This window comes from Fusarium solani (assembly GCF_023522795.1).
Source record: "Fusarium solani strain SB1 chromosome Unknown bctg00000010, whole genome shotgun sequence".
Taxonomy (NCBI): Eukaryota; Fungi; Ascomycota; class Sordariomycetes; order Hypocreales; family Nectriaceae; genus Fusarium; species Fusarium solani.
Window position 1 is genome coordinate 2,688,635 of NW_027072147.1, and position 15,273 is coordinate 2,703,907.

General features: G+C 51.7%; 4 protein-coding genes across 4 annotated transcripts; 2 read left to right on the forward strand and 2 right to left on the reverse strand.

Annotated features, from left to right (window-relative positions):
* Positions 1 to 390: 390 nt before the first annotated feature.
* Positions 391 to 1,496, reverse strand: MRS44_014942 (uncharacterized protein; the record flags this gene model as incomplete). Its single annotated transcript, XM_046278864.2, has 3 exons — positions 391 to 612; positions 674 to 1,262; positions 1,339 to 1,496. The coding sequence occupies 3 exons, from the start codon at positions 1,494 to 1,496 to the stop codon at positions 391 to 393; spliced, it is 969 nt and encodes a 322-aa protein (XP_046128038.2).
* A 1,635-nt stretch (positions 1,497 to 3,131) lies between these two features.
* Positions 3,132 to 4,854, forward strand: MRS44_014943 (uncharacterized protein; the record flags this gene model as incomplete). The annotated part of the gene is made up of 4 exons (XM_046282380.2): positions 3,132 to 3,312; positions 3,354 to 4,312; positions 4,356 to 4,435; positions 4,479 to 4,854. The coding sequence occupies 4 exons, from the start codon at positions 3,132 to 3,134 to the stop codon at positions 4,852 to 4,854; spliced, it is 1,596 nt and encodes a 531-aa protein (XP_046128039.2).
* Positions 4,855 to 6,135: 1,281 nt separating this feature from the next.
* MRS44_014944 (uncharacterized protein) lies at positions 6,136 to 7,730 on the reverse strand (the record flags this gene model as incomplete). Its single annotated transcript, XM_065618606.1, has 6 exons — positions 6,136 to 6,330; positions 6,383 to 6,520; positions 6,577 to 6,771; positions 6,833 to 7,246; positions 7,318 to 7,563; positions 7,626 to 7,730. The coding sequence occupies 6 exons, from the start codon at positions 7,728 to 7,730 to the stop codon at positions 6,136 to 6,138; spliced, it is 1,293 nt and encodes a 430-aa protein (XP_065474678.1).
* Positions 7,731 to 8,391: 661 nt separating this feature from the next.
* On the forward strand, positions 8,392 to 15,147 carry MRS44_014945 (uncharacterized protein; the record flags this gene model as incomplete). Its single annotated transcript, XM_065618607.1, has 12 exons — positions 8,392 to 8,586; positions 8,633 to 8,769; positions 8,821 to 9,180; positions 9,836 to 10,517; positions 10,579 to 10,882; positions 10,942 to 11,695; positions 12,043 to 12,264; positions 12,317 to 13,559; positions 13,630 to 13,782; positions 13,844 to 14,708; positions 14,766 to 14,974; positions 15,034 to 15,147. 12 exons carry the CDS (start codon positions 8,392 to 8,394, stop codon positions 15,145 to 15,147), a joined length of 5,238 nt encoding a protein of 1,745 aa, XP_065474679.1.
* Between the last annotated feature and the right edge of the window lie 126 nt (positions 15,148 to 15,273).

Genomic DNA, 15,273 nt, shown 5'->3' on the forward strand with positions numbered 1-15,273 from the left:
GCTGTATATTTTTCATGTCGTTCCTTTACGCGGAGATGAGAAACATAGAAAAACGTATCTAGATCAAGCATTAAGCATACTGGAGCGATTAGAGGTGGCCACAAGCCCGTGGCCGGTGTTCATGGTTGCTTGTGAATGTCAAACAGACGAGCAACGAATTCGAATTCTGCAAATCATGGACTTGATGGAAGACAAGAGGAACATGGGCAGCGTCAGGGTGATGCGAACTCTCACCGAGACCTGTTGGAAGCGTTCCGATCTTGAAGCTGACTCAACGCGCACGCACGGCACAAAGTGGTGGAAATTTGCCAACTATTATGAGACAGATGTCCCATGGTTTATCTAAAGGTAGCTAGTAGAATGATAATAGGTACATGGAAACAAATAAAATCATTTGGACATGTGTGTGACAGTCTTATCCACGGTTGGATTGACCAGAACGCTCAGCAGGTCTGGCCTGGCGTAGTGACCAGCAACGTCGACAAAAATCTTTGCCTTTTCAACCTGGCGCAGAGAAATATCAGCCTGAAGAATTCCTTCTTCGCCAGCATCAATAGGATCACAGAGAGGCGTTCCGTCGGGCCCAAAGATCATAGAGAAACCTCCACCAGGCTACAGTTTTATTGAGCACTATTAGTATCAGAGACACGACGGGCAAGAGGACGCCACATACCGCTCGGGTTACTAGGTTTCCAACCAGGAGGTTCTTCTCGAGGTTCTTCTCCGTTATGATCTGCGAGCATACCATAACAAAGCTTGCACCTTCAATTGCCATGACTTGGCTGATGCGGTTGCTTGCCTCACCTGTCTCATGGTATAACCACTCAATTTCATCCGGGTTAGGCATGCCAAAGATAGGTGGCCAACTCGAGACATGGATCTGCACGCCTTGTGTATACTCGTAGTACCGCAAAAGAGGCTGTAGATGCTCCCAGCAGTTAAGACCGCCGACCTTGCCGACAGGTGTATCCACGACAGTCTTCAAAGACTCAGCTTGGCCCTCGCCGAAAATGGTCCGTTCTGCGTGCGTCGGCTTGATCTTGCGGCGGTTGAGAAGGATCTTTCCGTCTGGAGAGATGAAAGCCTGCGAGATGTATAGACTGGCACCCTCGCGCTCACTGTAACCCAGGACGACCGTCATTCCAGCCTTCTTGACAGCGGCCTGGATGCGTCTCATCTGAGGAGAGTCCCTGGTCATGCAATTGGCTCTGTACTTAGGCACCCATAACAGTTGTTGAATGGCCGGAGTTGTCCACATCTGCCTGTGCGCAAGGCAAATCGCGATGTTAGCGAATGCTTGGTTGTGTGAGATTGTGAGTGCGGCTGGCGGTAACTCACCAGGGATATCCTGGAATCCACACCTCGGGGAAGCCAAGAACTTTAACACCGTCGGTAGCGGCTGTCTCGATAAGATTGATAGTCTTGTCAACACATGCTTCGAGATCGTACCAGACAGCCTCGGCTTGGACTGCGCCGACTCGGATTGTCTGGTCCATATTTGGGAGAGAAGACTGCTTAGGCCTAAGGCTGACTGAGTGTCTTGTCTGTTAAGAAACTGCAACAATCCTTGAGTTCCAGTCCATTCTTATAGTCGTCTATATTTCCTGTCTGCTTACTCTCTGCTTACTCCTCGACCGCAGTCTGTTTCCCCAAAACATTGATCATATCGTCACTGCCGCGTATCACCGAGAGCTTAGCTGACTTACTTGGTATACTATTGGCTATATAATAAACGTAGGCGAATTGTTTACGCAACACCATCGCAAACTGTTGCCCTACGTTGGGGTGTTGCTTCAGCCCCTCAGCTGGATCGCTCGAATCAGCAGATACGATCCACTTGTTTCCCTCATGTGACTATACCTATTTCAGAATTCAACACTATGAGGAAGGACTTTGCGACATTTGAATCAGGCGTATGACTCTGACCTTATTCGATGTGTCAACACATATCACGACCGTTTTACAAAGCGCAAGGTCATAGAAGAGATCTTTAAGTCGCCAGTCTCGGAGCTCCGAGCCGTTAATAACGAGTCTTGAGACCGCATGACCCGCAGGATCTCCCGGAACCACGACTCTCAACGCCGCTCATAGAGATCTCAGCGGGATACCTCACCTAGGTCTAAGACTTCACTAGCCTAATACGAATATAGAGACCGCGCGGAGTAGGCGCGAATTAAAACCCTATCACCTATGAAAACCGTCGGTTGAGCTACCGATAGTTTTTTTATATAAGAGAATTTTTTCACGCCAGCAGACCATGGGTTAGCCGACGGTTTTTTTCTCCAGTCAAAGCTCGTCATTGACATGACTGAAATTTCGGAAGACTATCGTAGCTTTAGCGATTATCTTCAATGAGCGCAAGAATTAGACAAGCTTTTGCCACATGAAGAGGACACTTGGGGGATCGGGCTGAAGTTTGTGCGATTTGATGACTTGATTGGTTATTTGCGCGAGAAAGGATATGGAGATAAGAAGTAGCATGAGGTGTATATGGCCGTATATAATCTTGTGCTTGACATTGGAGTGCGAAGCCAAGAATATGGACAGTTGACCTTGACGAGCGCCACAGCTCTCCCCATCTGTCATCAGAACCGGTCAGAATAAGCTTGCACCCCCACGTAAGCTCACATGTCTCGCAAGGCGCGATTCACTTGCCTATGGGACCATACGCCCTGGCACGGTCGAGCCAGGCTTCGATCTGTCAAAATTAGCATAAAAGCCTATGAGCTTATTTTGTGGCCTGGCAGATCGCGGCCTGGCCACTCGTGAAGCCACCAATGTCAGCCCGGGGTTTTGGACCTTCCCCTTGGGGTAGTCATCGGGGTGTGATCTTCGGCGTCTTGGCGATGCCGTGAGGCAGGGATGCGATGTCGACATTGCCGTTGGTCGTATACATGTATCAAATCGAGAATGTAAATAGGAAGGACGTAAGGATCGGGAGGACTTTTGATCGACTAGTAGACGTTACATCAACGGTTGGATGCCTGCTCGTGTAACCACCTACCAAGATGAGAATGTTAGTGGCTTGTCGTCTCACGTTCACGTCAATAGGATATGTAATGGCGTAGCTTTGCACCTTTAAATACGAGCTGCCTGCAGCGGCGTCAGTTTCTATCATCAGCTCAACCATCATGGCCGACCACAACAAAGAGGCTCAGGCCTACAATGGCATCAAAGGGGGGAGTGAGGAGGAACGACAGACCGACAATGAGAGCACCATTGACGCCCAGAACTTTTCCTACTCTGAGGATCGCAAGATTGGCATCACAGGTGCCGTCTTTTTGATCTTGAACAAGATGATTGGAACAGGAAGTGAGTAATCTTTCAATGTCAAGACGCGACTAACAAGATAGTTTTTTCCACGCCTTCAAGCATATTTGCGGCAACTGGCTCGGTCGGGATTTCTCTAATGCTCTGGGTGATCGGCGGATTCCTCACTTTTTGCGGTCTCAGCGTGTTCCTTGAATTTGGCCTCGCAATTCCTCGATCGGGCGGTGAGAAGAATTACCTCGAACGTGTTTACCGTCGACCTCGATACCTGGCAACCTGCGTCTTGGCCTCCCAGATGATTCTTCTTGGCTTCTCGTCTGGAAATGCCCTGGCTTTCGGTCGATATATCCTTTTTGCTTCTGGCAGGGAGACTCCTGACGGTTGGGAGGCCCGTGGCATTGCTGTTGCATGCATCACCTTTGCTGTCGTCCTTCACAGCACCCTACCGAAGTGGGGAATTCGACTCTTCAACGTCTTGGGCGTGTTCAAGGTTGTCATCTTGTTGTTCATCGTCTTTTCTGGATTTGCAGCTCTTGCTGGTCATCGCCGCGTGCCAAACCCTCATAACTTTGACCATGCCTTTAGAATTGAAGAGGGAGACGGTTATGGCGGTGGAGGAGCATACGCTTACTCGAACGCCCTGTTGAACATCATCTACAGCTACAAGGGCTGGGAGAACGCCAACTATGTCGTCAGCGAGCTGAAGCACCCCCGAAAGACGCTCTCCATCGCCGCTCCCATTGCCATCGGCGGTGTCACGATTCTTTACGTCTTGGCCAACGTCGCATACTTTGCAGCCATTCCCAAGTCTGACCTTGCCAAGTCGGAAGTTATCGTGGCTGGTCTCTTCTTCCGCAATATATTTGGACAGAGCGCTGCTGCGAGAAGCTTGCCTGCTTTCGTCGCCCTGAGCAACTTGGGTAACGTCTTGGCTGTGTCTTTTGCGCATGCTCGAGTCAACCAGGAACTGGCTAAGGAAGGCATGTTGCCGTTCAGTCGTTTCTGGGCGTCGAACAAGCCATTCACTGCCCCGGCCGCATCTGTAAGGTTTTTCTCTCCCTCATGAACATCCGCTAATGTTGCAGCTCTTCCTTCACTGGATCGTCACGGTCATTGTCCTCCTCGCGCCTCCAGCAGGCCCTGCCTACAACTTTATCGTCAATCTGTACGTCTATCAGCCCCTCTTTAGATCATTTCTAACATCTCAGGTATACGTATCCCGGAGCATGGATCAACGGCTTCGTCACCGCTGGTCTCATCTACCTCCATTACAACAAGTCGGAGAACTGGTCATCCCCTTGGCACACCTACCTCCCCATCTCGGTCATCTACATTCTCGCCAACATCTTCCTCGCCCTTGTTCCCTTCATTCCACCTGATGGAGATATCAACGCGGATGGGTACCCGTACTACGTCTTCCCTGTTGTTGGTGTCGGTGTCTTGATCCTAGGAGGTGTTTACTGGAGTCTCTGGACAAAGGTTTTTCCTCGTATTGGAGGCTACAAGGTTGTTGCTGATCGGAGTTTTGATGAGAATGGTGCCGAGGTTGTCAGATACCGCAAGGTTGCTGTCAAGAAGGACTAGATGGGGGGATATAGCTTGTTATGGCGCATATTTCTTCCTGAAACTGTTATGAAGGACAGTATCAGGCTGATTCTACCAACATATTCAAAGTGCCTTGGTTGTGTCTTTCTCGTGTAGGTTTAGCTATCATTTCGTGCCAAGGACACCACAAAGAGCGGCACTCTGTGTGGGGGCCTGACCATCAAATGGTGAACTGATAGATCTTCACTCCATTGACTGGGATCGAGGAAACTGGAAGGAGTTTATATTACCTCAAGAGATTTAATAATGACGTACTTTGCCAATGTTTACTCCCATGCCACCTCCTAGTACCATGGTTCATGGACACTCATGGCAGTACTAGCACTGGATACATTGGTAAGGAGAAATTGCCGTGACGACTAGAACGGTTCTTTATGATTCATGAGGCGCGACGCTTTTCACCAAGCCTACGCTCTCCAGACAAGAGTGAAGAAACAGGCTCTCAATGCCCAAGGATGCGAGGACCTCTGACTCAAGAAACAAGCGGTAAGGCATCTTAATGGTAACCCGACAACACCCCCGACTAATGACTTCAAAGACTGTGCCACCTGGACCCATCACATCTCGCCCTTGTCAGCTTCTGGCCTTCCATAGGGACCTGAGGGATCAACAAGGCGGGGCAACAACCGAAGTTGGGAAAATCGAGATGGAAATGTGTTGTTGAATGCCACGCCGGAGTTCCCAGCAACCTGGGACCAAGGGAGACCAGGCACAGAGGCTGAGCTCGTCTCTTACTGTGCGCTATCTTCCGTCATCTCTTTGATCATGGCTTGGATTTCGGCCTCTTTCACGCCGAAAGCAGAAAAGAGCATGGTATCTGAGTCGTAGATAAAATCTTCAAAGGGCACACCCAATTTCAAGAGCACCTTGATTCGCTTCACGTTTTTTTCCCCTTCTCGGTTAATCGCGGCTCGATCATATGGGCTCAGGCTGTCGATCATGCAGTGGCGGCCAAGTAAATGCTATGCACGAATTCGATTTTTGGGATTGTTTAAGATGTTTGTTCGAAAACAGAGCGTGTTTTCAGGAGAATGGCCTCCGCCAGCGAGTAAGTGGACAAAGCATGGAAAACGGCAGCAAGATAGAACGACGGCGGTTGAAAAGAGAGTAATTGACCAGCGGGATTACGAATTACTTGAAACACAGCAGCTAAAGATTAAATAGCATCTCTGATGATGCAAATCAGACATGGTAAGAAGCTATGAATCTTCTTCACGGCTTATTTCATTCTTCGTTATCAAAACCTCCTTGTCTTTGACGTCAGACCTTCCCCATATCCCTCAAACCAACTTTGCAAATCATGCCCTTCTGCTTCACTAGCCAGTAGTTCTCCATATGAACATTACAGGAAGCCGCTTCTGAAAAGTCAAACCTCTTCACTAGAGTGGGAACAAGCTTGTTCATTTCAAGAAGGCTGATATTCTTTCCGATGCATGTTCGAGATCCGGCTCCGAACTAAGACAGGTCAGGGGCTGCTTGTGCAACGCGGATCAAGCCATGTACTTACCGGCATCCAAGAAGCGTCCATAATCTTGAGCTTTTCTTTGTCTGTTGTGAGCCATCTCTCAGGCCTGAACTCGTCTGTGTCCGACCCAAAGACATCGGGGTTGCGGTGGGCAACCCACGAATTGACGCCCACGATAGCCTGGTTCAAGTCGGTAAGAAACTAAACACCAGATTTGTACTAGTTTCCACTTACACCTGATGGGAAAAGGTTCCGCTGATGGTTGCACCGCCCTCAGGCACAACACGTGTCAGAGGAAGGCCTGTGGCTGGATGTAGCCTCAGGCTCTCCTTGATGCAGGCTTGCAGATAGGGCATCGACTGTGTGTCCTTGAAAGGAATCTTGTCGACATCTCCTAGTTGAGCCAGCATTTCATCGATCTCATTTCTCAGCTGCCATGGTAGGCATTAGCAGATGCACATCAACGCGGCCAGCTTGTGCCTTGAAACTAACCTTGGAGAGGCATCCGGGATGCTTGATGAGAGAGAAAATAGTAGCACAGAGAGAGATAGATGTCGTGTCTGAACCAGCGCCAAAGTTGGTTAGACACAGCGTCTGGATTGCGGCCTCGGGAAACTTGTCGGGGTTCGCTTCATGGAGGCTCAAAGCCTTGGACAAAAAGTCTTGTGCCTTATCAAAGCTTCCATCCATCGAGCGTATCTTCCGGCCTTGTTGAATACTAGCCTGAGTAAAATTGGCCACGTAGGCAATGCCGTTGGCTGGTAGGAAGCTCATGAGCCAAGAAAGGAGACCATGAAGTTCATTGACAACACCAATGACGGCACAATACTTCAGGTAATCATGTAGACTCGAAAAGATGTTCCTTTCGTCAGTTCCCTTTTCCAGAAAGCCTACTTTCTGGCCAACCTAACGGTGACTGTTAGAGCCATAAATTGAGCTAGAGAACCGAGAGTACTTGCAGTGATTTGCCCGATGACATCAAAGGCGTAACATTGCATCCAGAATTGTAGATCAAAGGACTTGCCACTCCGGGACAGCTCTGACATTCGGTCGACGAGGAGGTCAACGCATTCATCGACGGCGCTCTCCATCGTCCGGAGAGAGGTTACCGAGTATAGGTTGGCCACCAGCCTTCTGTTGGCCGAGTGTCTGGCGGCATTTTGATCGGTAAAGAGATCCTTGAACTGGGCATTGGGATCGCTAGAAGCTTTGTACCATGATGACTTGGGGCAAGGGTTAGTTGGACTCCTTGTAGCGCCACTAAAGAACAACTCGAAGCCCGAACCTTTATGAAGGGCTTGCCAATCCCATATATTGTCTTGATAGCATCGGGGTCGTTGAAGCTAAACTGGTTCGGGGCGATTCGGACAACTGGGCCTGCGGTTCTCATATTAGCTACCTAACTCGGAGAAATCAGAAAGCCAATGCCTTGCCGTATTTCTTGTGCAACCGAATGTTGGTCTCGTGGAACGTTCCCTTGCTCACGTTTCTGAGGTACCAAAAGCGGGAGAAACGAGCTGAGATAGGCCCAGGCACCTGTCTCAAGCTGGAGAATAGACCTTGGCCTACAGTCCGAGCTATGGCCAGCAGCAGCAACCCCACCCCCAAGAGGCAGATGTTCTGCGCTGTCAACAACAGAGCACTCATGATTTGGAATGGTTGACGGTAGAAATGCCGCTTGAGTCTGCGTTGGATGTAGGTTCAAGGCAAGCGGGCTGTGAAATGTGGTATGGCTCAATTAATGACGACTGGTCTACTTCACATATAGAGCTTCTCCCCTTGGGGTGGCATGGCTTCACTGACAGCCAGGTGCGCCATCCTAACCCCCGAAAACCTGGGGAATCCGGGGAACCCGCATCTTGGTGTATGGGGAACTCGATGACTTACCATCCCGAAGTATGTGGGGTGACCATAATGTGGGGTAGAAAAGTCTTTCGGCTCCGAGCGGGGACATAACTTCCCTACCTATGCAATAAAGCAGCTCGTGAACCGTCGCCGTAGGACTTAGCGTACATTCGTTGTCCTCAGAAGATCCCAGACTAGCAGCGAGCATGGCCAGGGAACTTCCAGGTGCTAGCGGCGAGGTGCAAGTTGTCCTTCTTGATGGAGGAGGCTTCACGACGACAGACGACACCAAGATTCATGCTGATGGGCACAGCCGTCCTTATTACCTCTACGACTGGTGCTTCTACTTGTATCACAAACCCACAGGGTCAAGGATTCTCTGGGACTTGGGCATTAGCAATGTCAGTCGATCCGTTCCAACCCAGAACTCGGTTTGACTGTGACTAGGATCGTGAATTGTACACGCCATTTGTGCTCAATTTCCATTGGCCTAGCTGCAATCCAGTTGGGCCGCGGCGCAGTCTCGTCCATCAGCTCGCCGACTTGGGTGTGGCGAGTGAGCAGATAGACACTGTCATCTTCAGGTGCGTAGATTGTCCCTGAAGCCACCAAGTGCTGATCAAGACATGACACAGTCATGCCCACTGGGATCACTGCCGGCCCATAAAGAGCGAATTTCCCAACGCCAAGGTGGTATTTGGCCCAGGGACAGGCTCTCACTGTTCCCCTGGACACATCCGCGACGGCAAGACCCAGCCCATGGTACAGTGGGACTCTCGCTTCTTTGGAACTTCAGATGTTCGCACAGATCCTTACGACGAGTTGAAAGGACCCTGGGAGCCGTGGGGTCCATTCGAACAAGCCCTGGATTACTTTGGTGATGGCAGCTTTTGGATTCTGCAGGCGCCTGGCCACATGAAGGGAAACCTGGCGGCATGTGCAAGGTTGAAGTCAGGGGAGTGGATATTGATGGCGAGCGATTGCTGCCACTCCAAGTAAGTTAACGAATATCTTATGGCTAGGAAAAGAGTTGGAAGTCTGAACGGCTTGACCAAGAGACCGGCTGACAGCATGCACTGGGAAGGGAAATTTTTGACGGCGTCAAGCAAATAGCTAACGTTTCCATGCCCGATGGTTCCATGTTTTGCTTGCACGAGAGTCTAGGCGCGGCTCTTGATACCATTGGAAAGCTGAGGATGGTGGTTCGCGATTATGGGATGCACATTGCAATGGCTCACGACGCCGAGTTTATTAAAGAGGGCAAAGACTCTACTCTGATGTCTCTTCTGCATCCTCTGTTTGATGAGGAGTGTTTGGAGAGAATCCGGGCTCATCAGCAGCCTTGAACCCGCTCTAGTTAGTGTTATTTATCTCAACTGTTTACCTACTCTGAATGAAACTCTGTACTGCATGTTGTATAACCCCCCTTGGCCTCTACAAGCATAATATTGTGGCCGCTTCTCCACGAATCACTATCTTCTAATATGCTTCTTCCGCCAACGCGGAAATGAGTAAAAAATGGTTGGCCCGGTGACTTGCCCCATGCATGGCGCATGGTATACAGGATGGGGTACCGAACGCTCTTGGGGCACTTAAGGAGGGGGTGGGGGCTTCTAGAACGTGGGGTTCGTTCATCAACTGTTCATGGAGATGGCCTATCGACCAGAGTCAACTTGAAAAGGACTTGACTACCGCTTGGATACTTGCTCTCCTTATCGCACATTCTTTTCTTTCTGCCATTCAACCCCCCTGCAACCCTCACGTCGATATCATGGCTGTCCTTGGCTACGCTGGGCTTCTAGTCCTTCTTGTGGCATGTATATACCTACGAGGCCGCGGCCGAGGCAAGCTCCCGCCAGGGCCCAAAGGCATCCCCCTTCTTGGGAACGCTCACCAGCTTGGCTCCAAACCGCATCGGCAACTGCAACTCTGGGCCTCGCAGTTTGGCAATGCCTTCACAGTCCGGCTGGGTTGGGAAAACTGGGTCTTCATCAATGACCCTACCAGCGTCCGCGAAATCTTTGACAAGCAGTCGGCCGTCACTTCTGGGAGGATGCCACAGCCTGTGCTCTCGGGCATCCTCTCAGGCGAAAATCGCCTCCTCTTGCTCACATACGGAGAGAAGTGGCGCAAGCTTCGAGCCATTGTGCACAAGTCACTCACACCCAAGGGTTCCAGCACATATAAGCCCGGCCAGGAGTTTGAGGCCAAGCAGCTCATTTACGACATTGCAACCGACAACGCGACACAAGAAGACTTTTATATGCACGTGCGCCGTTACACGACTTCGGTGGTTCTTCTAAGCACGTACGGACTTCGCGTGCCTTCATGGGTGAGTGGACTGATGATTTGACTTGACTAGAGCCCTGTTCTGATGGCCATGACCTGGACAGGACTGTGATGATATCCGCGCCATTTACGGCCTTCTTCACGACTTTTCCCAGGCTGCTCAGCCTGGAGCCTATCTCGCTGATTTGATCCCGCCTCTGGGAAATCTGCCATGGTTCCTGCAGTGGTGGCGACCAAGCGCGATCCGGGCGTACAAGAAGCAAAGGGACACATGGATGGGATACTGGAAGAGGCTTCAAATTGCCCTCAAAGAGAATAGGGCTCCGGAATGTCTAGTGCGACAGCTGGTCGAGTCTGACCTCAAGAAGCAAGGCATCTCCGAGGTCGAGGCTGGCTTTGCTGCTGGTTGTAAGAATATCCCCAGATCCTGTTTCGAAAGCATCGCCCACTGACAACGAGGGGTTCAGCAATGATTGAGGCAGGCTCCGAGACGACATCATCCGCTCTCAACAGCGCCATCCTATATCTATCAGCGCACCCAGAGGTACAGGGTATAGCAGACGAGGAGCTATCACGAGTAGTCGGCGACGAGCGATCACCTACCTTCGACGACGAGGCCGACCTCGCATACATCCGCGCCATTGGCAAGGAAATCCTACGTATCCGGCCGGTAACGACGATCGGAACGCCACACTATACTACAGCAGAGATCGAGCATAAGGGCTATGTTATCCCCAAGAACACAGTGGTTTGCATAAGCCAGTACGTGCTGCACTTTGATCAAGGTCGCTGGGAGAAGGACGGTGGCCGCTCGTTTGATCCATCACGGTACTTGGCGTATCCCGAAAAGGCCGGCGTGTACGCGGCATCGCGGGACGCCAACAGCCGAGATCACTTCGACTTTGGTGCCGGGCGACGGATCTGCCCCGGGATGCATCTCGCCGAGAACAGCCTCTTCATCACTCTGGCCAAGCTGCTGTGGGCGTTCCGCATCGAACCCGGCCAAGGGCCCGATGGCGAGCCCCTCCCCGTGGATCTTTCGGATGATGCGTATGAGCCTGGCGTCAACACGCTGCCCAAGCCCTTCAAGGCCCGGTTCGTTGCCCGGAATGAGACGAGGGCCCGGGTGCTTCGCGAAGAGTGGGCGGTGGCGCAGGAGCAGGGGTTCTGGCTGGGCGATGTCAAGGTTGACACCAAGGGAGTAGTTGTACAGGAGGGGATGTAAGTAGATTAGATGATTTGATGCCGTAGAGCGAATCACGGGGGCGACATATGACCACCCTCGTTCTCCACCGCGAATAGATCCCGGGGTTCGGTTCCCCATCTTCTCCTCCCCGCAATCTAGCCTCTCCGGTCATGGTTTCTGGGGCAGATCCTGGGGAGACACAGGCCTGATTGGCCGAGTGATGCCCCGGTAATCGCTGAGTCAAGAGCCCAGGCCGACGGTTCAGCTCTGCCATGTCGTCCACCAACAAATCTGGGAGCCCGAAAGAAATCATCCTGCCTCATCATTCACTTTGCCCTGCTCTGCCCTGCCCTGCCTCACTCCTTCAGACTCGCACGCTTAGAAACCGAATCATTATTCTGGCTTGCATGTCTTCAGTCATTGAGACCAGCGTCGTAGCCACACCTAGAGTCGTTTCACGGAGGGGCCGGCCGCGCCGACAGTACAAGTGTCGCCATTGCGCAAAAGCTTTCAAGCGCAGCGAGCATTGCGTTCGCCATGAGCGTACGCACACGCACGAGAAGCCCTTTGCGTGTCGATACTGCTTAAAGTCCTACTCTAGGAAGTATGTGCTGCCACCCGCTGATCGCTCGTCGCTGACCTGACTCCCCACACAGAGACTTGGTCACCAGGCACGAGCGCACTTTGCATGCTCACGATCAGGAGTCACAGCAGTACAAACAGAATGACGCAGAGGGTGAGTACGTGGCCGATCAAGTAAATGTCGCCTGGGCACCTCCTGCGCGGTCGGCAGCCCCGGACACACCTCCGCAAGATCCCCAAGCGCTTGATGCCTGTCACCAGCTCGATCTCGTGCCCAGGGCTGCGTCGCCGGAGCATGGGACCGGAGGAGCCCTCTCGCCGTCTTCTTCATCCACGACGCCATCCAGCACTTCCCAAAGCGTCGCCAGTCGCCTGGCTTCTCTCGACGAGGCAGATCCCGCTGTTGCCATGATTGTCGAGACCGTGAGCATAGGCACCGCCCACCATGGCCCAAGAGAGGCATCAGTGGCCGCTGAGAGTGTTGCGGTCAGCCACCCGAGGCCAGATTCTAGCCACAGCTCCCAGAATCCGCCTTTCGACCCCTTGCGCCATTCAAGCGACCAACACGACAGTAATGGCACGATTGATGCAGATATCGCTATAGACATGGACATTGACCATCTGATTCCATTTGCGCAACCTCCAACGGACGAGGGCGCCTCTCCGCATCAGCATCAGCAGAGCCAGAGCCAGTCTTTGCCTTCCAATCCCATTGTTCAAGACCCCATGCCCTTCACCTTCTCACCGATGCCCGATGTTGACTTGGATCTCTCTGGATTTACATTCACCCCTCTAGCCGCTGATGTATTCAGCCTTCCACAGAATCAGCAGAATGTCCAGCTCCCATACCATTTCAGCTTGGCCGAACTAGACGCCCTATCTCACTTGGGCCAATCGAACGCCCAGATTCCCCTACAGGACGACTCTCTGAAGAGTGCAAATGCTCTCCCAGATACTACTGGAAAAGAAGTCGATCGAAATGACCTTCCTATATTGCTATCAGGCGAGCGTCTAGCCTATCCCTCTCTGATTCTAGATAATACTACATACCTCTCCATACAAGCTGATCTCATGGAGCGCCTAGGAGCCAACCATGCCAAAGCGGACCTCCCTCCTGTTAAACTCTTGCAGGGGTTCTTATCAGGCTACATCTCGAGCTTCCACACACACCTACGCATCATTCACCTCCAGACATTTGACCCAAGGACGACGCCGAGCCCTCTAGTGCTTGCCATGTGCAGCATCGGAGCTCTATATCGCCTAGATCGCCGCCGTGCGCGGCATCTTTACGATATTGCGGTCCGTTCTGTCGAGACGGTATGTTTTCCACATGACATGGCCCAGGCTTGGATTCTCCCTCGGCCTACAAGACGGCTGACTGTTTTAGATTGCACGCCCATTGCAGCACGACAAGAATCTTGTCAAGGACTACTGTCTTTGGTATGTTCAAGCAAGGGTTCTTCTCAGCTTCTACGCCATCATGAGCGGCGACAAAAATCTGGTCTCTAGCACCATGGATAGCAATGGGTTTTATACAGTGGTGAGTATAACCTGTTGCCTGCTGAGGCTTCTCGCAGGCCACCTAGCTAACTGGTGACCAGGTTTTCAACCACGTCAAAGTTTCACTAGGGGGAGACAAGCCCAGCGTGGCTCGGATGACCTGGCACGAATGGATAGAGTACGAGTCCTGGAAACGGTTACTAGGGGCCCTCTTTATAACAAGCACCCTCACAATGGTCTTGTTCGATGTCAACCCGGGGTTCAACGCCACACAAGACCTCGACTTCGAAACCTTTGAGGACGAAGATTCATGGAGCGCCGAGTCGTCAAATAAATGGCGTGAACTATGGGCAAACCGTCTAAAGCAGCAGCAGTCACGCCCTACTAGTCGACGTACGATGCGGCAAGTCCTGACGAACCTCATGTGCCCCAGCAAATCCCCGTCCGACATGGAGCCGCCTCGAATCTCGACCTTTTCGGCCCTTGTTCTGATGCATGCTGTTGTGCTGCACATGTGGCAGAGATCCCAAGCCTTTCAGGCCCTTGCAGACTCGTCTATCGGCCAGGACCATCTTCGCTTGTCCCTCCTAGAGAGCACACTCAAGTCCCTCTCTCGATGCGAGTCCTTCTTGCGGAGCGGTGAAAAAGATTCGTGCCATCCAGATGACAATGGCGACACGGAGACGTCGCTGGTTTTCAATAGCCATGCTGTGCTGAGAATTGCCTACATCAGGCTCTTCAAGCCATCATGTCAAATCAACCTGACATGCCAAGACCCCGTTGATATGGAGGCATCAATCACTTCTTTTGTGACGACAAAGATAGAACGGAGCCCGCAGCTCCTCGAGGCCTGCGTAAAGACGCTAGAGGGGCTGATCATTCCTGTCAGACTGGGCCACATGTTGGTGCGAAAGACGGCGGCGTTTCGATGGGGCGTTGAGCATGCCATCGCTGGATGGGAAAGCGGTATGTGCAGCATCTTTACCCTTTGGTCCCCTTCAGTTGCTTTACTATTCCTTGTAGATATTCTGACAGCATTTACAGCACTTCTAGTGACCAAGTGGGTGCACTCGGTCGAAATTGACTCGCTGTGTGGCCTACAACCAACCCCAGAGGAGGAAAAGCTGTTTGCAATAATCCGAGAGGTGCTCGAGGAGGCAGAGTATGACGGCAGTGAAAGCACATCACTAGCTGCTGGAGTAGCCCGGACTTGGGGTTGGTTCTTGCAAGATGTAAGCCAAGCCATGCAACTAAAGCTTGCCTGTGCCCTGCTAACCGCAAATGTCTTCAGGTATGGATTTGGGCCATCACCCCTCGGATGGGAGCAGCCCTTGGCCTCTTGGCCGACGCCTATGAAAGAATCACGAGATCGAATCGTCGTCATTCGCTTGGTAGTGGTCCGTAGACATGAATGGACCATACTTGCAGGCGAGGGAGGCTTGGTGTATAATTATGAAATGGGTGCATTTGGGCCCTGGGTCAATAATTGACGGGTCATGTACGATATGGTCTGGTCCTTGTATATTTCTTG